Source organism: Ovis canadensis, chromosome 24, assembly GCF_042477335.2.
Source record: "Ovis canadensis isolate MfBH-ARS-UI-01 breed Bighorn chromosome 24, ARS-UI_OviCan_v2, whole genome shotgun sequence".
Lineage (NCBI taxonomy): Eukaryota > Metazoa > Chordata > Mammalia > Artiodactyla > Bovidae > Ovis > Ovis canadensis.
Window position 1 is genome coordinate 25,271,007 of NC_091268.1, and position 23,393 is coordinate 25,294,399.

The 23,393-nt window shown below is 56.2% G+C and overlaps 1 protein-coding gene across 1 annotated transcript in view; it reads right to left on the reverse strand.

The window, feature by feature from the left end:
• LOC138429745 (uncharacterized) overlaps positions 1 to 23,393 on the reverse strand; it is a 170,747-nt gene that overhangs the window by 20,229 nt on the left and 127,125 nt on the right. Inside the window, exons 49-63 of the mRNA XM_069571470.1 lie at positions 19,819 to 19,956; positions 17,209 to 17,383; positions 14,974 to 15,095; positions 14,286 to 14,426; positions 12,709 to 12,822; positions 12,474 to 12,602; positions 11,684 to 11,845; positions 9,884 to 10,048; positions 5,955 to 6,123; positions 5,342 to 5,526; positions 5,027 to 5,119; positions 4,664 to 4,868; positions 2,873 to 3,057; positions 2,694 to 2,791; positions 469 to 653 (exon numbers count right to left, since the gene is read on the reverse strand). Of these exons, the coding sequence (XP_069427571.1) occupies positions 469 to 653; positions 2,694 to 2,791; positions 2,873 to 3,057; positions 4,664 to 4,868; positions 5,027 to 5,119; positions 5,342 to 5,526; positions 5,955 to 6,123; positions 9,884 to 10,048; positions 11,684 to 11,845; positions 12,474 to 12,602; positions 12,709 to 12,822; positions 14,286 to 14,426; positions 14,974 to 15,095; positions 17,209 to 17,383; positions 19,819 to 19,956 (2,266 nt within the window). The remainder of the gene's footprint in view (positions 1 to 468; positions 654 to 2,693; positions 2,792 to 2,872; positions 3,058 to 4,663; positions 4,869 to 5,026; positions 5,120 to 5,341; positions 5,527 to 5,954; positions 6,124 to 9,883; positions 10,049 to 11,683; positions 11,846 to 12,473; positions 12,603 to 12,708; positions 12,823 to 14,285; positions 14,427 to 14,973; positions 15,096 to 17,208; positions 17,384 to 19,818; positions 19,957 to 23,393) is intronic.

Consider the following 23,393-nt stretch of genomic DNA (forward strand, 5'->3'; position numbering starts at 1 on the left):
ACACACTCGGAGGAGAGAATGCAAACTCCCAGATGGTCCCAGCCCCCAGAGCTGTGACTCCTCCTGGCCCTGCCTCTGGCTCGAAGTCTTGACTGACAGTCTGGACTCGATTAGTGGCCTTCTGGCTGCAACTGGAGGTCTGTTTTATGCTTTTCCTGCATAGTCCCCCCCAGAGGGAGCTGGCCTGGTCCTCAGTCACTCACCATGCTTCCGTGCTGGGCTTCAGGCTCAGGCTGTGACTTTCTGGACAAATGCCTTGGATCTGAAGCCCAGCCTTAGTCCTGTGTGACCCTGGGAAGCCCAGTAGCCTCGGCACTCAGCCTGGGAGCAGATGGGCCCAGCACTGTGATGCTAGGGTGTCCCTGTAGTAGCAGGGGATGGTCCCACTGTCCATCTGTCCCTGCCAGGTCAGGCCGCTGCATCCCAAAGGGCAGAGGGGCTCTCAGAGAGGAGGAGCGCAGGACTTACACCCAGAGGGGGCCCCCAGCAGGCCATGTTTGAGCCGGTGGTACTCGGCCAGCACGCTGGTCCCATACAGTGCTCGGAGTGGCCGCAGCAGCAGTTCTTCCACCAGGTGGCTGGTCACGCGGGCCACATCCAGGGGCTCGTCCCCTGCCGGCAGCATTGGCAGCGTTACCACCACTGAGCGGTCCCTGGAGGGAGCACAGAGGAGCTGGGAGACCCCAGCATGAAGGCCTCCTGACCCTTCCCAAAGTGCCTGATGGCCCAGGCCTCAGAAAGACAGCTTGCCTCAGTGGGGTGTCTGGAGGGCAACTCAAATTCAACAGGCCAGAAAGGAGCCCCACGCCACCCACTTTCAGCACAGCAGGCCGAACAACTGCCCCAAAGACGCCCAAGCCGCTGAAAGGCTACATCATCTTAGGTGGCCAAAGGGACTATGTAGGTGCGGCCACACTAAAGATCCTGAGACGGGTTAAACATGTGCTCACTGGAATCACAGCGGACCTTGGAAGAGGAAGGAGGATCAGAGGAAAGATATAAGGACAAAGGTCAGAGGGGAGAAGCTGCTACACTGCTGGCTTTAAAGATGGAGGAGGGGCCACGAGCCAAGGAAAGGTGGCCGGTAGAAGCTGGAAAAGAGAAGGAAAGAACCTGAAATTCATTTTGAAATTCTGACCCCTGGAACCACACGATAATGCATCTGTGTTGCATTAAGCCACTGAACTTGTGGTAACTTGCTACAGCAGCCATAGGCAACTAGAAAAGCTCTAAGCTGATCCCTGTACCCTAGTCACCCCCCTTACTCCACAGATGAACCCTCCACCCTTTCAATATCAAAGCCAAAACCCTTGGAGTCATCCCTGCCTCTTCTCTTTCACCACCTACATCCAATCTGTCGGCCAGTCCTACAGGCTTGTTCAGAGTCTGCCTCACACTCCTCCATGGCTTCCACTGCCCAGTGCAGCCACCCTCCCATCTTGCCTGGACCATTCTAAACTGGGCTGCCCACTTCTGTCCCCCACTTCCTGCCCCTAGTCTTTATTCTCTACATGGGGGCCAGAGGGATCTTATTAAATGAAAGGCAGAGCATGTCCTCAGCTCAAAACCTCCTGTGCATTCCAGAGGCCCGTTATCTCCCTAACTGCTCCCCTCCACTCCAGCTCCCCTTGGCTTCCTTCATATTCCTCCAGCAGCAGGTGCATTTGCTCCCCCAGGCCTTTGCACAGGCTTTGCCCTCCTCCTGGAACTCTCTTCCCATGACTCCACCCAGCTCACTTCCTCGCCCTTCAAGGCTCAAATGCTGCCTTCCCACTGAAGCCAACCATGGCCTCACTCTTTAAAATGCCCCCATCGGCGTCTTCCCTTGCAGTCCAGCGGTTAAGACTCTGTGCTTCCACTGCAGGGGCGTGGGTTTAGTCACTGGTTCGGGAACTCAGATCCTGCATGCTGCGCCATATGGCCAAACTAATCAATTCATTTAAAGATTAATGTTTAAAAAACGCCCCCATGTCCTTTTTTTCCCCTGTAGCATTTAGATAACGTACTAACTCAGGGGTTTCTCAGGTGGCACGAATGGTAAAGAACCTGCCTGCCAATGCAGGAGATGTAAGAGACATGGGTTTGATCGCTGGGTCAGGAAGATCCCCTGGAGAAGGGAATGGCGACCCACTCCAGTATTCTTGTCTGGAAAATTCCGTGGACTGGGGAGCCTGGTGGGTCACAGTCCATGAGGTCACAGAGTCGTACCTGACTAAGGTGACTTGGCACACACACTACCTCAAAGGTGGGTAGACTACGGTCTGTAGCCAAATCCAGCCTGTGTCCTATTTTTGGACAGCCTACAAGCTAAGAATGGTTTTGATATGTTCAAAGAATTCTTAACAGAAACAAAAGACCAAGGCTACATGAGGGGCCAGCTAGCTACAAAACCTGTACACATCACTTCTCAGGCCATTTACAGGAAGGCTTGCCACCCCCGAGGGGCAGATAACCTGGTCACTGTTTCCCCAGGCAGCCAGGGGGAAGGCCAGAACCTGTCCCACTCACCACTGCATCTGCAGCGTCTAAAACCCCACCTGCTCAGAGAGAGCGCTTGTAAAATATCTGCAGAATGAAGACCAGACCTCAGTTTTCTGATCTGTAAAATGGGGATGAAAATGCCTCTGGAAGGGGAGCGGATGAGGTAGAAGGTGTGCCTGGCTTGGGGCAGGGCCTTGGAGGGGAGGAGTCACCTGGCCGAGAAGCTGTACAGGTGCAACAGGGGTCTGCAGAGCCGCCTCAGTGCCCGTGAGAGCGCAGCGTCGGCCCAAGACAGCATCCGGTGGGCGGCCTGGATGGGGTGGGGGCCACAAGAGCAGTCAGGGCCATCCCCACCTGAGAGGCCGCCTCCCGCCCCTGTGCCCCGCCTCACCAGCTCCAGGGCGCCCCCTGTGGCCTCCAGCGCTGCCCCGAGGGGCCCGGACCCCCAGGTGCCTGGCGTCCCAGACACCCAGGCCTGCAGCTGCCGCAGGGCCTCCTCTGCCCACTCCCGCCACACACCATCCAGGGGCTGCACCGTCACCTCCAGGTAGGCGTCCTTCAGCGTGGCCAGGGGCCCTGCAAAGGCAGCCACCACCCCCCTGAGGCCTCCCCGGCCTGGCGGCAGGTGCAACGCTGCTGGCTGCCTCCCAGGCCCACGCAGGGAAACCAGCCCGCCTCTCCCAGATGACCCGGGCCCCCAGGAAGGAAATAGAGCCTGCAACCTAGAATGAGGTGGCAGCACTAGAGACTCTGGACGTCCACCCAGCAGGCCCAGACTGCCCGTCTGCAAGGCCCGTTCACAGGGCAGCCCCTGGCTGGATTCTGGGGGAGTCCTACCATTCCCAGACCTAGTGAGAGGGCCTTCCTGGGCCTGGGGTGCACAGACAACACGCTGAACACCCCCTTTCCTTCTGTGAGTCTGGGACATCGGTCTGTGCCAGGCAGGGGCTCCCACCTGACCACCCCACAATGAGGAGCCTGGGTGCGGAGCCTCCAGTGAGCTCCCTTGGCAGCTATGTCTGGCACGTGTTGTCACAATCTGAAGCTGGGGGTGCTGAGGGCATTCTGTGCGCCCCCACTGGGGGATGAGTCTGGGAGCTCGTTGTGGGGGGGGTCTCCCTGGAGCCTCCTCTACACCTGTCCCTCCGCAGCCTGGCTCTGTTTCTTGGCCCTTCGGCTGCAGGTGCAACTCCAAGCTGAGAGCCGAGTCCTAGTGAGTCATCGAGGCCAGGGTGGCCCTGGGATTCTGACTAGACACACAAGCAGGGGTGAGAGGACACTGAACGGCCAGTCTGGCCCAAGCACCGGCCAGTCTCAGGATGGCCACCCTGGTGCTGGGCAGGGTCCTGGGGTCCCCCACTGGGCCAGCTGTCAGCCCTGGTGCTCCCGGACCCTGGGAGAGGCTGGAGGGTCCCGGTGTCGCCAGGAGGGCGCTAGGGACAGCAGCCGTCACAACCGGTGTGGCCTCCCTGGGGCTTATTGCAGAGCCAGAAACAGGCCCTGGAATCTACAGCAGTGGGCTTCGCAGAAATAAAGCTGTACGCCCTAAAGAATTCAGGCAGAGGCTGAAGAAACTTGGGCAGAGGTCCCAGAAGAAATAAGGTGGTGAGCACGAGGGATGTGAGCTCGGAGACCTACAAGAACGGACGCGGCTGGCTTCCCCAGCGGCTCAGTGGTTAAGAATCTGCCTGCGGTGCAGGAGACGTGGGTTTGGCCCTCAGTCAGGGAAGATCCCAATGCCGTGCACTGCAACTATTGAGCCCGGGAGCCGTGAGTACTGAGTCCATGTGCCGCAACCACTGAAGACCCCTCAGCTAGAGCCCGCGCTCCGCCACGAGAAGCCTGTGCGCCACAGCTAGAGAGTAGCCCCTCTGCCCCGCTCGCTGCAACTAGAGGAAAGCCTGCCCCGCAACAAAGACCTGGCCCAGCCAAAAACAGCAATAAATCAGTAGACTCATTCTTTAAAAAATGCACACTGCTCCCCAAGTCTGAAGAGTGTAGGTCCATGAGAAATAAGGCAGAGGACTCTAAAGGAAGTTGGGGTGCAGGCCCGCTGGAAATCCGGTGGCCTTCCTGCTTGAACCAGTGCCCCGGGCCAAGTGTGAGGGGCCTGGGTCAGGGGCCCTGGGGTCAGGCGTGGATCAATCGGGGCACGGTCACACCCCTTTACCCCTGCACTCACGTTCTAGCTCCTTCCGCAGCTGCTCCAGCCCCGCCCGTAGCCTCTCCAGGGAGAGCGGCACATGGAGGGTGAATGCCCGCCCAGCGGGGCTCAGGCCCCACAGCGCGGCCACCGCCCGGCCACCGTCCCGCACGGCCCCCAGCCCTGCCTGGCACAGCCGCAGAAGCGGGCCAGCCATGCCATCCAGGGCGCCCGCTGGCTGCACCTGGGCAGGGAAAACAGAGGCCGGATCAGCGTGAGGGTCTGGGGCCACCTGCACGCCTTGTGTCCTCAGAGGGGGCCCCAGACAGAGCAGAGCAGCAACCCCGCTCAGCCCCACACTCCCTCCCTTCTCTAGTGACACCCCAAGTACATTCTACCTACCAGGCGCTGGAACCATCTCACGTAGGCGTCCAAGCTGTGGATCCTCTCCTCCAGCCCGGCTTGCGCCTGGGACCCGAGAGCAGCCAGCCTGGACTGCAGACACAGAGGGACAGGCTGGCGCCCCGGGAATGCAGCAGGCAGAAAGCTCTCGATGCCAGCAGCAGGGCTGCAGACCCGCATGCCACGCTACGGGCTGTCTGCCTCTGCTTTCCTTGGCTCCACTGGACTCGGGGGGCCTGGGCCTGTGGCCTCAGGGTGGGGCTTGGGTGGGGGTGGTAGGAAGGGCCACCCCTCCCCCGCCCCCAGCCATCTTACCTCCACGTGGCCCAGCAGGGTCCCCTGGCAGCCGTGTGCGGCCAAGCGGAGGCTCTGGTTGGCAGCCTCCAGGGTTAAGCGAACCAGCGGCTGGACAGGCTGCCCTCGGTCCCAGAACAGGGCCTCCACCTCTGCCGCCCGCCTGTGGGTGCAGGCCCGCAGCAGCACGCTCTCCTCTTGGCTCCCTGGGGCCAGGAAGGGACCTGCCGCTGAGCCCAGGACTCATCCATCCGCCTCCCAGCTGCCCACTCCTCTGGCACTCCACAGCCTCCTATAGCTCCCCACTGCCCACAGGCAGAGGCTCAATGGCCCTGGGACTTGAGGGCCTCAAACTGAGCTGCCTACGTCAACCTTCGGACCCCCCCACCCCACCCCCAAAGCCTGGTTTCTTCCCCATCCCCACACCCACCTCTGATCCAGACCTTCCGCCAGCCTCTGCTGGCATCACAGTCAATCCAGGCGGCCACGGAGAGCTCCTCTCCTCCTGGCTGGGGGGGCGGCCATGAAGGCCTACCAGGGTTGCCTTTGACTTTTGAGCTCGCAGCACCCCAATCTCTGACTTCTCCTGGGCCAAGCTGAGCCCCACTGAGCCACACCCAGAGCCTCCACTCACCTTCCTCATGGGCCACTGAGGCCTGGAGGCAGTTCAGGGCCCGAGACACCGACAGCCTTACTTTCTCATCCCCGTCGTCCACGCTTCCCTCCAGATGGAGCAGGCTTCGAGAAGCCGAGGTGGAGACGCGGCCCAGCAGGCCAAGCCACTGAGCTCTGGGGCCACGGAGCTGGGGGAGGGGGCAGAGGCCTGATTGGGGCCTGGCCCCTGCCCTCTGCTGCCCCAGACCTGGGGAGAGGTGGCTGGGGAGACAGGTTGAACCTTCCAGGGGAAAGGCAATGCTCACCCCACGCCATACCTTCAGGAGCAAGCGCCGGGTCCCCCTCACCCCACAACCCTGCCACAGGCCTCAGCTCATGCTCATGCGCACTCGCTCAGTCATGTCTGACTCTTGCGACCCCATGGACTGTACTCCGCCAGGCTCCTCTGTCCATGGAATTCTCCAGCCAAGGATAGTGGAGTGGGTTGCCATGCCCTTCTCCAGGGGATCGAACCTGGGTCTCCCACATTGCAGGCAGATTCTTTATCGTCTGAGCCACCAGGGAAACACAGGGCTCAGAATCCCTACCGACTGCATAAATGCTTATTAAAATCCACATCCAGGGACTTAACTGCGCACGGACACAGCATCCAGATGGCTTAAGAATTCCTGATGCTCAGGCCTCACCCCAGAGATTCTGACCTAACTGACTGGGGGAGGGGCTGGGCCCTGGCATTTTAACATCCCCAGCACCTGGGTGTGTCCCCCGCCTGGCGAGGTTTTCCGTGTCTGCAGGACAACCACTACAAATGTCTCTGCAAGGTCAAGGAGACATGGTGGGTGGCACCTGGCATAAAGGCTGGGCCACTGAGCAGTTCGTCCCAGCCCCTGTAGCCACCAGCCTAGAGGGGAGGGGACACAAGACGGGTGGCTGTTCAATCACCAAGTTGCGTCCCACTCTTAGCAACCCCATGGACGGCCAGTGGAACGACTGGCTGGAACAACTCATGACAGACCAATAAAACAGTACTGAATGTGTGTGCTCAGCCGCGTCTGACTCTCGCGACCCCATAGACTGTATGCAGCCCTCCAGGCTCCTCCATCCACGGGACTGCCCAGGCAAGAATACTGGAGTGGGCTGCCTTTTCCTTCTCCAGGGGATCTTCCCTACCCAGGGTGGGGCAGAGTCAGGAAAACCCTCAGCGGCCTAAAGGGAAGGAACCCTGAGGGAGACCCAGGGGGAAGGGAGGCAGCAGGCTGACTGAGATGCAGTTGTGGGGGAGGCAAGCCCCCTCAGGCCTGAACCCAGCTCCTCTGTATTCTGGTCCAAATACTGCATCTCCCAAGCAGTGCAGCCCAGAGTAAGTGTGTTACCCCAGTTTCAAAATCTGTAAGATCAGATGTAGAACAGTGGTTCTCAAAATTTATCAGGAATCAGAATTCGTGTGTGTGTGTGTGTGTATTTGTGTGAATGTGTGCAGGAGGTGTGTTATGGGTTGAATTGTGTTCCTCAAAAAGACCTGATGGAACTCTACCCCTGGTACCTGTGAACGTGGGGTTACTTGCATGTCTGTCCTTTGCAGATGAAATACATTTGTGATGAAGTCATATAAGGACACCTTAATCCAATGACTGGTGTCCTTACAAGAAGGCCAGGTGGAGACTTCCCTGGTGGTCCAGTGGCTAAGACTCCATGCTTTCAGTGCAGGGTCCCAGGTTCAATTCCTGGTCAGGGAACTAGACCTCATACCACAACTAAGACCCGGTACAGCCAAATAAATAAAATATTAAAAAAAAAATACTGGAGTGGATTGCCATTTCCTTCTCCAGGGGTCCCGAGTTCAATCGCTGGTCAGGGAACTAGATCCCACATGCTGCAACTAAGACCCAGCACAGCCAAATAAATAAAAATAAACATTAAAAAAAGAGAAGGCCATGTGCAGACAGAGGCAGAGATTGGGATAATGAAGCGACTCCTGGATTGCTGGCAGCCCCCAGCAGCTGGAAGAGACAAGGAAGGATCCTTTCCTGGAGCTTCTAGAGGGAGCATGGCCCCACAGACACCTTGATTTTAGCCTTCTAACCTCCAGAACTGTGAAAGAAGAAATCTCTGCCGTGTTAAGCCACTCAGTTGGTGGGTAATTTGTTAGCCATAGGAATCCAATTCAGGGTGCTCGCAAAACATGCCGTTTCCTGAGTCTCCTTCCAGCAGATTTCTGGGTGGGTGGGAGGAGTGGTGCCCAGGAATTCCTAGGAGATTTCACAGGCTCGGGCAGTGAGCCTGGTGCGGTGGGAGGGGCGGGGGCGGTGGGGGAAGGAGGTCACGCATCTGCAGACCACACCTGGGGTGTTCCTCGTAGAAGGCCTCCTGCATCTGAGCTCCATCCTAGTCACTGAGTGGCTGGGGCCCCAGCAGCTGCGGTAAGTGCCTGCCCCCCTGAATTTTGTCCCTCTTCTCCGTTTGGTGTGAACACCAAACCAGGCTGGGAAAGCCCTCCCCATGCCACAGACCCCACAATGGAGCGAGAGGGCCTGGGCAAGGGAGAAGCTGTCAAAGGCAGCCACCCACGGGCTCGGGATGGAAGCAGAGGGACCAGCCGCTCCCTGACCACCCACTGCGGGAGACGTGAACCTGGGGGCACTGGGATTACACATGTGGGGGCGGCTGGCGGCCTGGCTGGCCAAAGGAGAAGTGAGAGCCAGCCTTGGCAAGCCTCAGGAAGGAAAACGCTTTCGAAACCATCACAGCTCCTGGGCTCGGAAACGGGGGCTGGGTGAGCTCCAGACACAGAACGCCTCGTCCAGCTCTGGACACTGGCAGGAAATGCCCTGCGCATGAGCACTTCTTGTGTGTGTGTGCCGTGCGAGCTCTGTCTCTTTTTTTCCCAACACTTCTGCAGAGGAGGTGGGATTTGTCCCCATTTGACAGAGGGGAATACTGAGGCTAGTAAAGGGAAAGTCACAAGGTCAAGGTCAGGGAGACACAGAGATAGGCATATGGCAGCACTGATGGGGCACCTACTGTATACCCATGCTGTGTGGGTGGAGAGGAGGGGTGCCCAGAACCCCACTGACCACCTTATGAAATATATCTGACCCCCACTTACAGGTAAGGAAATGGGGCTCGGAGAGGTCCCTTTCCAATACCGTTTGGCCAGATGAGGGCAGAGCAGGTATTGAACCCTTTCTACCTCCCTGGGCTGCCAGGAAAGGGAGAGATTAGAGAAGACTGGGCCAATAACAGCCAATAATAATAGCAGCTGGGGTTTCCCAGGTGGTGCAGCGGTAAAGAATCCACCTGCCGATGCAACAGATGCAGGTTTAATCCCTGGGTCAGGAAGATCCCCTGGAGTAGGAAATGGCAACCACTCCAGTATTCTTGTCTGGAAAATTCCATTGACAGAGGAGCCTGGTGAGCTACAATCCATGAGGTCACAAAGAGTCAGACATGACTGAGTGAGTGAACAGACTTATACAATAAAAGAAGCTAATTCTTAGTGCTGGCTTTGCACCCGGCTCTGTTCTAAGAAATACACACATGGTAACATATTTAATCCCTACAATATTAATCCCATGGGAGGTAGGACAGGTGTAGTGATTACCCCCCACTTTACAGGTGAGGAACGGGCACAAAGAGCAGAGGTAAATTGCTAGCTAGGAAGAGGTCGGGCTGGGGTTCAAACCCAGGCAGTCCAGCCATTGCCTCTTGGTTATGGGAAGGGCTGGTGTTGGGGCAGCAGAGGAGCTGTTTTGTCTTGGTGGCAGAGGGTTGGGGGTGGGCAGGTTCAGGGGGTCCCACTATGAGAGCTCAGGCCCCCTCCGAGTGCCTGTCTGCAGTTCCAATACTGGCCACTAGATGTCAGGGCTGCCCAGTCAGTGGTGGTCCACTGGCCAGACAGGGAAAGATGGCCATCAGGGTATCTTCCTCTGGGGCGGGCAGCCACCTTACCTCCAGCTCCCCGGAGTAGTCATGCGTCCGGGGCCTGCTGTGGTTGCGGAGCATCAGGCTGAGGTGCAGGCTGTGATCTGGGTCTGGGGCAAGGCCTAGCTGGCATCTGGAGTGTAGCAGGAGCTCACCACTGCCCAGGGTGTGCTCCCCAGAGACCAAGAGGGCCTGGAACAAGAACGGGGGATGTCGGTGGTCAGGGATAGGCACAGGAGCACAGCTTCCTCTTGCTAGGCCCGGGTCCAGGCAGCAGCCCCTCACAATAACCTATCCCAGCCTCCACTCCTGCCCCACCCTAGAGCCCCTCCTCCATTCCACCTTAAAAAAAGAAAATGCAAACCAGACACTGTCCCCCTGCTCAAAGCCTCTGTCTTCCCATTGCGCCTGGAGGAGAAGCCGGTCTCCTTGGCAGGTCCTGTGGACGTGCATTATCTTCCTAACCTCACCTCCTTGCTCTCTCTGTAAAAGCCACCCTGTGCTCCTCAAACACCCATCAGCATGCTCCGGCCACAGGGCTTTGCACTGGCTGGTCTCACCGCATTCTGCATTCGTCCCCTCTCCCTGCTTCGTTCTTTCATAGCATTCACTACCCCTGTCTTGTTCATCTTCTACCCACGGGACTCAGCTTCGGGAGGGCGGGCACCTGGTCTGTCCCTTTCACCGTCCTTGTCCCTGCACCTAGAACAGAGCCTGCATAAGAAAGACCCACAAATGCTCTCTGAATGGATGGACAGATCAGGGGCTGGCAACTTCGGCTCATGGGCCAAATCTGGCTCACCGCCTGTTCTTGTAAATACGTTTTTATTGGGACTGGCCATACCCCTTCATTTACAAGTCCTCCACGGTGGCCTTCACGGCAGAATGGCAGACTTGAGTGGCTGCAACAGAGCCCATATGGTCTGCAAGACCTGAAATGTTTACTGTGATTTCCCTGGTGGCCCAGTGGTTACGAATCTGCCTGCCAGCACAGGGGACATGGGTTCAGTCCCTGGTCCGGGAAGATCTCAGTTGCCACAGAGAAACTAAACCTGGGCACCGCAACTGCTGAAGCCCTGGTGCCTACAGCCCAACGCTCTGCAACAGAAGCCCCCGCAGGGAGAAGCCCGAGCACCGCACCGAGAGCGGCCCCCGCTCGCTGCACCTAGAGGAAGCCCTCATGCAGCGACACAAACAAAGACCAAAGCCCCAGCACAAACAGAAGTAAATTGTTTAAGTAAGTAAAATATTCACTACCTGGCCCTTTGGAGGAAAAGTTTGTGACCCCCGGGACTGTTAGAGAGATGAGAGGGTGTGGGGGATGGGAAAGGGGAAGGACGGATGGAAGGGAGGAGGCTGGAGGACGGGGAGGATGAAGGAGTGGATGGATGAACGGGAGGATGGGTTGGAGGGTGGGTAGGTGGCTGGCTGGCTGGCTGGAAACATGGGTAAAAGGTGGGTGGAGGAAGGCAGAAAAGACCAATCAACTAGCTAACAAACCCAGGGGAATGTTGGGGGATAGGGGTCCCACCCCCTCCCCCTAACAACAATGAGAACAGCAGCTTGGTTTACGTGTCGAGCACTTTCCCGGAGCCTCACCTTAAATCTCCCCATCACCTCACGTGCTGGAACCAACCGTGTCTCCCATCCCTCAGATGAGACACCAGATGCTCAAAGAGGAGAGAGCCCTGCCCAGGGCTGCCTGCAGGCCTGGGCAGACCCGTGATGACGGGACCCGGCTCCCTCACTCACACCCCTGCCCTGGGTGGGCACCCTCCTCTCTCTTCACCCCTGGGTCCCTGGGCCCTTCCCAAGGGACAGACTCACCCTGGGCAGGTGGCAGAGCCCCAGCTGCAGGGAGTGGCGCAGCCAGTTGGCATGGTCCGTCTCCACGTCCCCCTGGAAGCTCTGTGTGGAGCAGGGGGCCCCGAGGACGTGCTCCAGCATGGCCTCTGCATGGATCCTGTCCGGGAGGGACGGCTGGCGCCTCTGGAAGGAAGAGGGCATCTTGGGATGGGGGCTCATCCCAGAAGAGAAGGAGACCCTCACGAGAGGAGAGGAGGTGCCAGGAACCCCATCAGAACCCCGGGCAGCCCCACAGAGGGCGTTTACACTCCGGGCAGGACCTCTGTTGGGAGACGAAGGGGCTGTGGGCCTTGGAAACTCGGAAGGGACAAGGGCACTTCCAGGCCAGCTGCCCTCATCTCTCCACGGCCCAGCCCCTGCCCCAGGCTCTGCAGAGCAGCACTCAGTCCATCAGGAGCCCTGGGCAGATGGTGACACTGGTGAGACCTTGACCCTGACACCTCTGAGCTCCCCACCTCCCCCTACCCCTCTCCGGCAGCCCACTGGGCTCACCCACTCCTCTGTCTGCTCCCTGGGAGTGCTTGCCTCATGCTGGGCACCTTGCTTTCCTGACCTCCCAGCGCTTTCATGACATTACAGTCAGGGAAGGATACTTGTACCCATTTCACAGATGAGAAAACCAAGGTTCACAGTGGAGAAATGCATTGCCCGGGGCCCCCCAGCACAATGAGCACTTATACCCAGGACCCTATGGCCCCAGAGCCAGGCACTTTCTGCAGCCAGTGGGGCTCCCCAGCTCCCCAGGCCTCACCTCGTACGTCAGGTTCTGCTGCACCCGGCGTCCGTCCCAGGACAGATCCAGCCACTCGCTGAGCACAGCTGGGGTCTGCGTTAAGGCCCCACAGGCCCTGAGGGCACCCAGGCCCCAGGTGTCCTGGAGCTGACAGGGAAGAGGATGGTGGATGTGACTGGGGAGCAGGGGGGCAGCACAGGGCCCGGGGTTTGGGGGAGCCCGGTGCCAGGTTGGGAGGGCAGGCAATGCGTACCTGCCCCAGGGAGGCAGCCACGCAACCATCCCAGGAGGCGCTCTGCGCCGAGGACCTGTCGGCCCAGGTGAGCTGCAAGGCCAGCGGCTGCCCTCCGTTCCAGGCAAGCTGCACCTGCGTGGAGACGCGGCCAGTGGCAGGAGGACGGGAGAAGTGGGGCGGAGGAGAGGCTGAGGTCCCCCCATCTGTGTGTCAGGGTGGGGAGGGAAGAGGGAGGGAGAGGTGCAGAGCCTGGGCGGGGGGAGGTGGAGAAGCTGGTGGTCCCCTGCCCACCCTCTAGGGGATGGAGGTGGCAAGCGGGAGTTGAGACAGACTTCTCTTCCGGCTCATGCCTGTAAGAGCGCAGAGCCACGCTCAGACTGCAGACCCGAAGTGTTTACTGGATGGAAAAATCCCCATTCTCAACACATTTCCCAGGACAGGGAAATCTGAGCCCCTCACTGGGGCCTGTGGGTCGAAGCCCTAAGCTACAATGTGACAACATCAGGAGGTGTTGGGAGGCGATTAGGGTTAGATGGGGTGGGGTTGAGGGGGGTCACGATGGGATCCATGCTCTGTAAGAAGGACCCCACAGAGCTCACTCCATGACATGTGAGGACACAGAGAGAAGGCTTCAGACCAAGAAGAGGGCTCTTACCAGAACCTGACTGTGCTGGCCCCTTGATCTTGGACTTCTAGCCTCTAGGCTGTGGTTTAAGCCACCCAACCTGTGATGTTTTGCTATGGCAGCCCCGAGCTAAGACAGTTGGTCTGCCCCCTCACCTGACCTCAGCTCTCCTGCCTCACCAGCCCCCACCCCATCATTTCCTCCGTGCTGGTCTTAACTGCCTCTGGCTCCTCCTGAAGCTCCCAGCCTGTTCCCACCTCAGGGCCTTTGCACTTGCTGCTCCTCCAGCTCGTCCGGGCTCCCCTTCATCCATGGGTCCTCAGCTGACAAGCCACCTCCTCCATGAAGCCCTCTCTGACCACCCCATCTAAAGTCCCCTCCCCACCGGGCTCCAGTGACTCTCTCTCTTAGTACCCTCCTTACTTTCTGTATAGAGCTTATCACAACTCTTAATTTTTTATTCACTCATTCTCTTTTGCCTGGCACACAATGGCCTACTGTCTCCCATTTCATCGAAAAAAAAAACACAAAAACCTGAGGCTTAGAGAGGTGCTGAAGACTGCCCAAAGCCTCCCAGTCAGATACAGAGTCCAAGCTGCCCTGTGTGAACCCCTGCAGTGACCAGCTAAACAAACCAGCGCATCAGTGATGAACCAGACATGCTCGCAAACTGCTCCTCCCACTAAAATGTGAGCTTTGCCAATGCAGGGACTATGCCTGCACCTCAACATGTCCTGGAACACATTTGGTGCTTAATACAGTCCCAGTGAGGGAATGAACGCATGAAGGCCCCCCTGGGGTTCCAAGCTTCAGGACACTGTGATTCCAGAGACGTCCTTGTCTCTGATGAACAAACAAGATCCTCCTCCCCCAAACGTGGTCCCAGATGTCCCACCCGTGGCCTCAGCCATGCGGCTCACCCACCCCCAAGAGCCGTCTACCCAGGGCCCCGCGGCTGCCCCCCGCTCACCTGCCGGCTCTGCCTGCCGCCTCTGCTCTCAGCAAGGCCACTGGCCTCGGCCCGCCACCAGGAGAGGCTGAAGGGGTGAGCCAGGGCCAGGCGGGCGGCCAGCTTGCCCTTCTCCCACCGCAGAGAGGAGGACAGCGCCACCTGGGGAGGGGACAGGCTGAGCAAGAGGCCTCCCCCAGAGAGACCCTCCCCACCACCCAGCGCAGGTCACCTCCGTCATCACGGTCAAGGGAGTGAGGGCTGCTGGCCCACCACTAGGGGAGGTCCTCTGGGAGCTTCAGCCCACTTTTCAGAGGAGTAAGTTGAGGCTTGGAGAGCAGTAGATAGGGACAAGCATATGATGGAGAGGGGACTGCGGGTTAGAGGCATTTCATGGGTCTGAATCCCAGCCCTGCCTTTCAGTAGCTCCATTCCCCTCTGAGCTTCAGTTTCATCTATGAAACGGGGCTGGGCTGCCTGGCACACAAGAGGCCGTCGCTATGTGTCAGCCACTGGTCTTCCTGTTATCATCCAGGTGGTGCTGGGACCCAGGCTCCCTCCTCCCCGCCAGTGCTCTTCCTGTGGTCCTTTGGGGACCGGGGCTCAGCCCGGTTGGCCCCATAACGCTCCTCGGGCAGGGCAGGGCCCCTAGTGTCCCGCTCAGGCCACAAGGTGGGCTTCCTGGGTCCCCTTCCAGCCTGATGCCTACCTGGTCCTTGCCGTCCCAGCCCACAACCAGGTCATCCTGGTGACGGCGTGTCGAATGCTCGGAGGTCAGGCGGAAGCTGCAGTGCCGTGGCAAGGGCAGGGGCAGCAGGTGGGTGAGCTCCACTGGGCAGGGAGGGGCGTACAGGGAGGGGTGGGGGCATCAGCTTGAGGCCAAGAGGGGGCCAGGGGCCACTTTGGGGCCACACACGCATGTAATCTGCACAAAACTCAGAAGCTGTCCCCTCTCTTGGTCCCCATGCCACTCAACAGTCCATCAGCTTCCTCATGAGAGCCCCACGCCAGGACTTCTGCAAGGAGGCCTTGTATCTCCTCCATCAAGAGGCGGAATTTGTTGCCCTGGCCCTGGAACCTGGGCCGGCCTCGTGACTGGCTTGTAGAATTTGGTGAAGTTGACACTGCGAAACCCCAGCTTCGGCCTTAAGGCCTCAGCTCTGTCTGGCTCTCTGGGACCCCTACCCAGCCATCATGAGATTAAACCCAGGCTGGCCTGCCGGATGCTGACGCCACACAGAGGAGAGCCTGGATGTTTCAGCAGAGACTGTCCCTGACCAGGTGACAGCCAACCAGCCCCCAAACAAGTGAGAAAGTGCAGCCGAAATCAGCAGCACCACCTATCCAAGTTAGGGCCTGACCCTGATGCGTGAGCAAGACCAGATAGCTGCCCACAGGCTCATTAGCAGTGATGAATTCTTACTACTGTAAGCCACTGAGTTTGGGGTCATTTGTTACACAGCAGTAGCTGACAGATACGCCTTCCAATATCACTCTCAGGTCCTTCACACACATGGTTACCCCGGCCACTTTGAATGCTCCACATCCGCCTGGTCACACTCAGCTACTTCGTGCTCTTGTTCCACCCTGGAGTACAACACAGCCCATTGCTGAGACCTCCTTGCCCTCGATTTTTTTCCTTCATCTCTGAAGCCTGAGTCCAGCTGCCCTGACCTCCGGCACTGTCTGACTCCATCCCGTGAGGCCACCAACTGCTTCTGTCTTCCTAGACCCCCCAGAGCAGGAGTCCACCTGAGACTCCACTGCAGACAAAGACCACCTTTGAACCCTCTGGAAGGGGGCTGTCCCTACATGGACCCTGGGGAGCTGTGCCCAGAGGCAGTGGCTCTAAGCTGGTCACCAGTCCAGGAGTACTGACCACATGCAGAGCCGCTACCCCTCATTCCCCCTGCCCAACCCGCTGCTTCCTGCACCCAGTAACTACACAGCAGGGTCCACAGGCTGCTCAGCCCATCCGTGGGCCCCTTGAGCATGCATATACTCACACGCGCACACACAGGCATGCACAGCAAACACTGCTTGGTGTGCTGAGGATCCTCTTTTTCTCTGCTTTGCAGGGCACACATGTGGCAACCCTGACCCTGGGGAACCCCACTGGGCCACCCACCAAGCCATGCCCGCCCCGGGCGAGGGTCTGCACTGCGTCTCCCGCTTGGCAGGCCAGCAGGTCAGTTTCTGCTCTGTGTACGCAGACTCCTCAAACACAAATTGACAGCCTGTGTGTCTGCAGGGCCCTTGGGGATGGGGCTGTTTCCTGGAGGGCCTCAGGGGATCACGGGTGCCCTCGCTGGGACCACACTCACCTCCCCTGCCAACCTGCAGTCTGTCAGCCTCAGCTTGCAACCCCTCGGGGATGCAGGGGTCGCCACGTCTTCCACATGCTAACCTTGCCCTCCTGTCTTATCACACTCAGGAAAAGCCCCAGCTCCTTGTCAGAGGCTGAGACCCTGTGTGTCCTGGCTCCCCTAACCTCTCCCACCTCATCTCCGCCCCTCTGCTTCTCCCATCAGTCCACTCCAGCCACAAAGCCTGTTCCCACCCCAGGGCCTTTGCACCTGCTGTTCCTCCTCTTCCACCCACGATGATCTCCCCAGAGCTTCACCTTCTTGTCACTCAGGGCTCAGCTTGAAAGTCACCTCCTGAGAAAAGCCTTCCCAGACCACCCACCTGGAGGAGCTCCACCCCTCCTCCCCCCAAACCAAACCCTGCTTGTTTTCATAGGCGTTCTCACTCCTGGAGACACTCTGATGTTATCTTGTTCTGTATGTGTCCCTGCTCACAACCCGCCTCCCTGAGATCTGGGACCTGGGCCATCCTGCTTCCCAGTGGACCCCCAGTGCCTGGAACAGTGCCTGGGATAAGCAAGCACTCAGTGATGATGCTCTGAGTGAATGGGCGGATGCGTGGCACCTGGGAGACTCACCCTGCAGACCAAGGGTCCCAGCGGGCTTGAGGAAGGGCATGGAGAGGCTCCCATTGAGGTTCCCTTTGAGGGCCATGCCCTGCCCGTCCCACAGCACTATGTGGTGCAGGACTTGGGTGCCACGGGCTCGCTCGTATGAGGTCTGAAGGACCAGCTCCCCAGGAAGGGCATGGAACTGGGGAAAAAAAAAGAGATGGAGCTGGGTCACTGGGAAGCCCAGCCCATGTTCCTGCTGAGGGTAGCAAAGGAGAGAAGCTTTCAGAAAAGGAAAGACGAGAAACAAAGCTCTAATTGTTTACTGGGCTAGTAGATAATGTAACGGAGTGGAGCAAGGGGGCGGAAGGGGTATGACAAACCAGAGACTGATGCCCCCTGAGAAGAGGACAGCCGCCTCTCAGCTCCACTTCCAAGCTGTGTGGCCTTGGGCTAGTTTCCCAACCTCTCTGAACCTCAGGTTCCTCATCTATAAACTGGGGTAAGAATAATAGTGCTGACTTCAGTGAGACAAGGGGAGTGATATGCTCAACTCAGGGCTGGACCCATGGGTGGTGCCACGAGGGGCTGCTGTGGTCGGCAGAAGGATTTCTCAAACATTTAATGAGCTGGTGTGATGTTCCTGACCCAGGGCTGGGGGTTGGGGGACAAAGATAACCAAGACTGACCCTGGCCCTTCAGGGACTCCAGGCTGGTGGGGAGACAGTCACAGAATTAGGAAATGTAAGGTAAGGTGACAAGAGAAGCCATGGAAGATATTCAAGGGGGAAACGGAACACAGAGAAAGAGGCTGCCTGACAAAACAGGGAAGGGCATTCTAGGCAGAAGGAACAGCCTCTGCGAAGGCTCAGCAACGGGCATTCTTCCTAGCTGTTGGGTGCCACAGGAGGATGGTGGAGGAGACTTTCACGGGGAGGAAGGGAGTTTACTCTTAAATGTCTCTAAAGCCCATCACCACTGCCCCCATCTCGGTCCAAGACACCATCATTCTTGAGACTCTCAGTTCAGTTCAGTCACTCAGTTGCATCCGACTCTTTGCAACACCATGGACTACAGCACACCAGGCTTCCCTGTCCATCACCAACTCCCAGAGTCTACTCAAACTCATGTTCATTGAGTCGGTGATGCCATCCAACCATCTCATCCTCTGTTGCCCCCTTCTCCTTCAGCATGAGGGTCTTTCCCAGTGAGTCAGCTCTTCGCATCAGGCAGCCAAAGGACTGGAGTTTCAGCTTCAGCATCAGTCCTTCCAATGAATATTCAGGACTGATTTCCTTTATGATTGACTAGCTTGATTTCCTTGCAGTCCAAGGGACTCTCAAGAGTTTTCTCCAACACCACAGGTCAAAAGCATCAATTCTTTGGCGCTCAGCTTTCTTTATAGTCCAACTCTCACATCCATACATGACTACTGGAAAAAGCATAGCTTTGACTGGACGGACCTTCGTTGGTAATGTCTCTGCTTTTTAATATCCTGTCTAGGTTGGTCATAGCTTTTCTTCCAAGGAGCAAGCACCTTTTAATTCCATGGCTGCAGTCACCATCCACTTGAGACTCTGCTCATGGCTGACTCACTGGTGCCTCTGCTGCCCCCTGTAGGTCACTCGCTGCACAGCGGCCAGAGGAGTCTGAAAGGACCCTTTGGATCAGGGCCTCAAAGGCCTCCAATTTCAGAGAGGATACAACCCCAACCCCTCTCTGTGGCCTGACACACCCTGCGTGATTAGATTCCCACTCCTGCCTGCTCTTTCTGCCTCACCCATCCTGCTCCAGCGCAGTGGCTGTTCTTCAAACATGCCAAAGTCATTCCTGCCCCAGGCCCTTTGCACATCTTGTTCCCTCTGCCTGGAAGGCCCTGTCACCAAGCTTCCAAATGGTTAACTCAGGCTAACTCCACTGTCACCTCCTTAGGGGGCCTTTTCTGGCCTCCTAAATAGCTCCCCAGTCATTCCCGCTCATATCACCCCATACTGCAGGCAGGGTCTTTACCATCTGAGCCACAGGGAAGCCCTTTTCTATACTAGGCATCATCATCTGGTATATTTTTCTTATTTTATTTTCTTTATGTTGTTGGTCAGTCTCCCCACTTTTGGTGGTTTCTTAGTCACCAAGTTGTGTCTGACTCCTGCGTGACGCCATGGACTGTAGCCCACCAGGCTCCTCTGTCCATGGGATTTTCAGGCAAGAATAGTGGAGTGGGTTGCCATTTCCTTCTTCAGGGGATCTCCCTGACACGTCTCCTGCCCATGACTCTGATGCTTTGCAGGCGCAGTCTCCCCACTAGACTACATTCGATGAGAGGAAGGGCACATCAGACTGCTCTAAGCAACATCCCCAGCTTCTGGAACAGTGTCTGGCCTGGCACCTAGTACATGCTCAGTAAATAACATGAAAGGGAGGGAGAGAGGGAGGGACAGGGGAAGGGAAGAAGGGACATTGAAACCAGCTGAGAATCCATTCCAGAAAATTTTGCCCATACCACAGCCCTGCCTGTAGTGGATCCTCCCAGAAAACAGGACAATTCCTCTTTTCTTAAAGGGCTGCCCCGGGAACATCCCCCCGTGCCCCCGCCCCCCCCCCCCCCCAGCCAAGCCTGCGCTGGCCTCCTCCACGCACCTGGGGGAAGGTCTGCTCCAGCTTGATGATGTTGGTAAGGCTGTTCTTAGCAGCTGCGAGCCTGGCGCCCATGTGGAAATGATGCTCCTCCACCATCAACACAAATGTGCCCTCGGCTCCACCCTCAGAGTATTGTAGCTGGGTCAGAAGGAAAGCAAGGCAGAATTCCTCAGCCAAGTCTCTGACAGAACATTCAGGAAGGTGCTGGAAGTAGGCTCTGCCTCCCAAAGCCCCCAGACTTAAAGACCCACAGCTCCCTGGATGAGATGCATTGTGATGATGTGAGGTCCAGGGAAGATCCCCTGGAGGAGGGCATGGCAACCCACTCCAGTATTCTTGCCTGGAGAATCCCATGGACAGAAGAGCCTGGTGGGCTGCAATCAATGGGGTCGCAAAGAGTCAGATATGACTGAAGCAACTTAGCACACACAAGGGTCCTAAGCTCAGGTTAGATCACCAGGTGTGGCCAGGACAACAATCTCCCATGCCCTTCATGTTCTAACACTGACTTGCAGGTGGCTACCAGCCTGCAGCAGGCAGGCATTCTAATTATCACTGTAAATGGGAGGGGGCAGTCTGGAGCAGAGGACGGCACACAGACAGTGCATCAAACAGGCCGGGACTCAGCTCTGGCTCTTCCAAGCATGAGGTGAGTGACCTCTAGCTAGTTCCATAACCCCTTAGGACGTCACTCTCTAACCAGATAAACTGGGATGATGAAACACACTTTATTAATGTGTTGATGTGGAAACTATGTGAAATCATGTGCTAATTTCCAGGCTGGTTGAAGAGCAGAATCACTCAGGGCACATGCTAAAAATATAGACTCTGCGCCCCCACCTAAGACCTGTAAAAAGAGAGCCTGTAGAAACTGGGTCAAGAATTGGTATTTCTAAGAGCTTTCCAGAAACATCATTAATTTAGTGACTCCCCTGTCAAAAACGTCCAACCTGAATCACACCTCACACAGTCAATCTGACAAATTCAAACAGAGGATTTTTGCAAAATGAGTGCCTGGACACTGCAAACTCGTCCACGCGAAAGCTTTCTTTCTTTTTAAAAACTGAACTATAGTTGGTTTACAATAGTGTATTAGTTTCAGGTACACAGCTTCAGATCCTTTTCCATTTTAGGTTATTATAAGATATTGATTACAGTTCCCTGTGCTATACAGTAAATCCTTGTTGTTCAATACAGGAGTTCTTCTTTAAGGTGGTTAATGATATGAAATGTTTAGGGGGAAGTATATCAGTATCAGGAACTTCCTTTGAAATGCATTAAAAAGGTGGAGAGCTGTGTGATAAAGTAGAGCGAAATATGAATGAAAAAATCGAGGTGACAGGTATGTGAGTATTTGCTAGAAAGCTGTTTGAATCTTTCAGTGTCTGAAAAATATAATAATAAAATGTTAAAGGAAAGAAAGGTAGGTGGTAGGAAGAGAATCGCTAGATCGAGGTCAGTCTTTGTGCCAAATTCGGCCCACTGCCTGCTTTGTAAATAAAGTTTTATTGGAACACAGCCAAGCCCATTTATTTACATATCGTCTATGGCTGCCGTTTTGTTATAATGCAAAATTGAGCAATGGCAACAGAGAGGGTATTGGGTATAAAGGCTAAAATATTTATTATCTGGCCTTTTACAGTAAAAGCTTGCAGACCTCTGTCCTAGATATTAAGAAACTAAAGAGACATGACAACTGAATGCCCTGGGTGATTTTGAACTGCATCCCAGATTTAAAACAAACAAAACAGCTCAGAAGGGCCTTATTGAGAAAGAAGAATTACTGCATAACTGGGAAATTTTATGATGAGCTGTATACTCAACAACGATATTATGTCACATGTTAAATTTCCTGAATTTGGTAATTTTACTGTGTTATACAAGAAAATACCCTTGTTATGGGAAACACCAGCTGCAGTATTTAGGAGTAATGAGACGCCTCCAGAAACAGCTCAATATTACTCACAATACAAAAATATGTGTGTGAATATATACAAGTATATAACATATTAAGTATAAACAGAAAGATGCGGCAAGATATTAAGACTTGGTGATATAAGATAAATACCAGGGATGTTCGCACAGTGAGATGGCTACTGTTAACCCTGCTGGATGATATATCTGAGAGTTGTTAAGAATGGTACAAGTGAACCAGTCACAGATGCAAAAAACAAACCTACGGTTACCAAGGGAACGGAGGGATAAACTGGGAGGTTGGGACAGACTTTTATGCACTACCAGAGATAAAATAGGGAACTAGTGAGACCCTTCTGCATGGCACAGGGAACTCTACTCAATACTCTGTAGTGACCTTATAGGGAATAAAATCTAAAAAAGAGTGAATATATGCATATGTGTAACTGATTCACTTTGCTGTACAGCAGAAACTAAACGTGTAAATCAACCATATTCCAATAAAATTTAAAAAAAAAGAGAGCGAAGAGATCCTAACAGTTGTCATCACAAGATTTTTTTTTCCCTTTTCTTTTTCTCTCTCTCTGAGATAACAGATTTAACTAACTCATTACAGTCATTTCACAGTAGATGCAAGTCGGATTAATGTGCTGTACACACTAACAGTGCTGTATGTCAATTACATCTCAATAAAACTGGGGGAGAAACCAACTGGTAAATGGTCACTGCCCTATAGTACCTTTCCTATAGGTTGGAAATTATTGAAAACAAAGGTTGGGGGAAAACTAAGAGGCTCCCTGAATGATGGTGAGTGAAGTCTGCAGAGCTCTGAGATTGTGCGTGATGTGATGGTACACAGCCTGGCACACAGTAGGTGCTCTATAAACAAAGTCAGCCTGGGCCAAGGCTGGTGGGCGGGTGCTTTTTACAAAGCTGGGTGGCTGGTAGGATAAGGAAGCGACCAGCTGGTGTGTGTCCTCATTCATTCACTCGTCCCGTCATCCATTCATTCCTTCCCTCACTGTCTCTCACTAAGCACCTACTATGTGCTGGGCCCTAGGCCAGGTCCTGGGCACACCTTCCAGGATCTCCTGCTTTGGGGAGGAGCAGATAGAAGGAAACAATGGCAGCACCAAGGGAAGGGGAATCGCGGCTCTCACTGGCCCTCCTGTCCACGCCCAGCACCTCTAGACGCTACTCAGAGCAGACGCCTGAGACAGCGATATCCCAGGGTTCCAGGTGAACACGGGACTTGCGGACACAGGGCAGGAAGCCACGCAGAGGCCGTGGGAAAGGGACATGGGGCACCTGGGAGGGGAGGCTGGCTCAGCTCAAAGGCCGCGTCATCTGATCCAGTGCCTGGGAGCGTGCCAGGCTGAGGGCAGGCAGTGCCAGGCACTGGTGGGCAAGACTCCCCTGGCTCCTGGGGGTCTCGTGGGCCCCGCTGGGGGCTGCAGGGCCGGCCCAGGAATGTAAACCCGGGCCTGTTTGGAAAACCTGGAGCCAGGGGTTTCTGAGGGTGGCCCAGCGTGGCCTGCTGCAAGCTGGGGGACACATGTGATGTGTTAACACTCCGCAGTGGCGAGGCCGGCCTGCGCAGCCCCCACTTGCCTCGGGCAGGGCATCTGGAACAAGTTAGGGGCTCAGGGGTGGCCGGGACA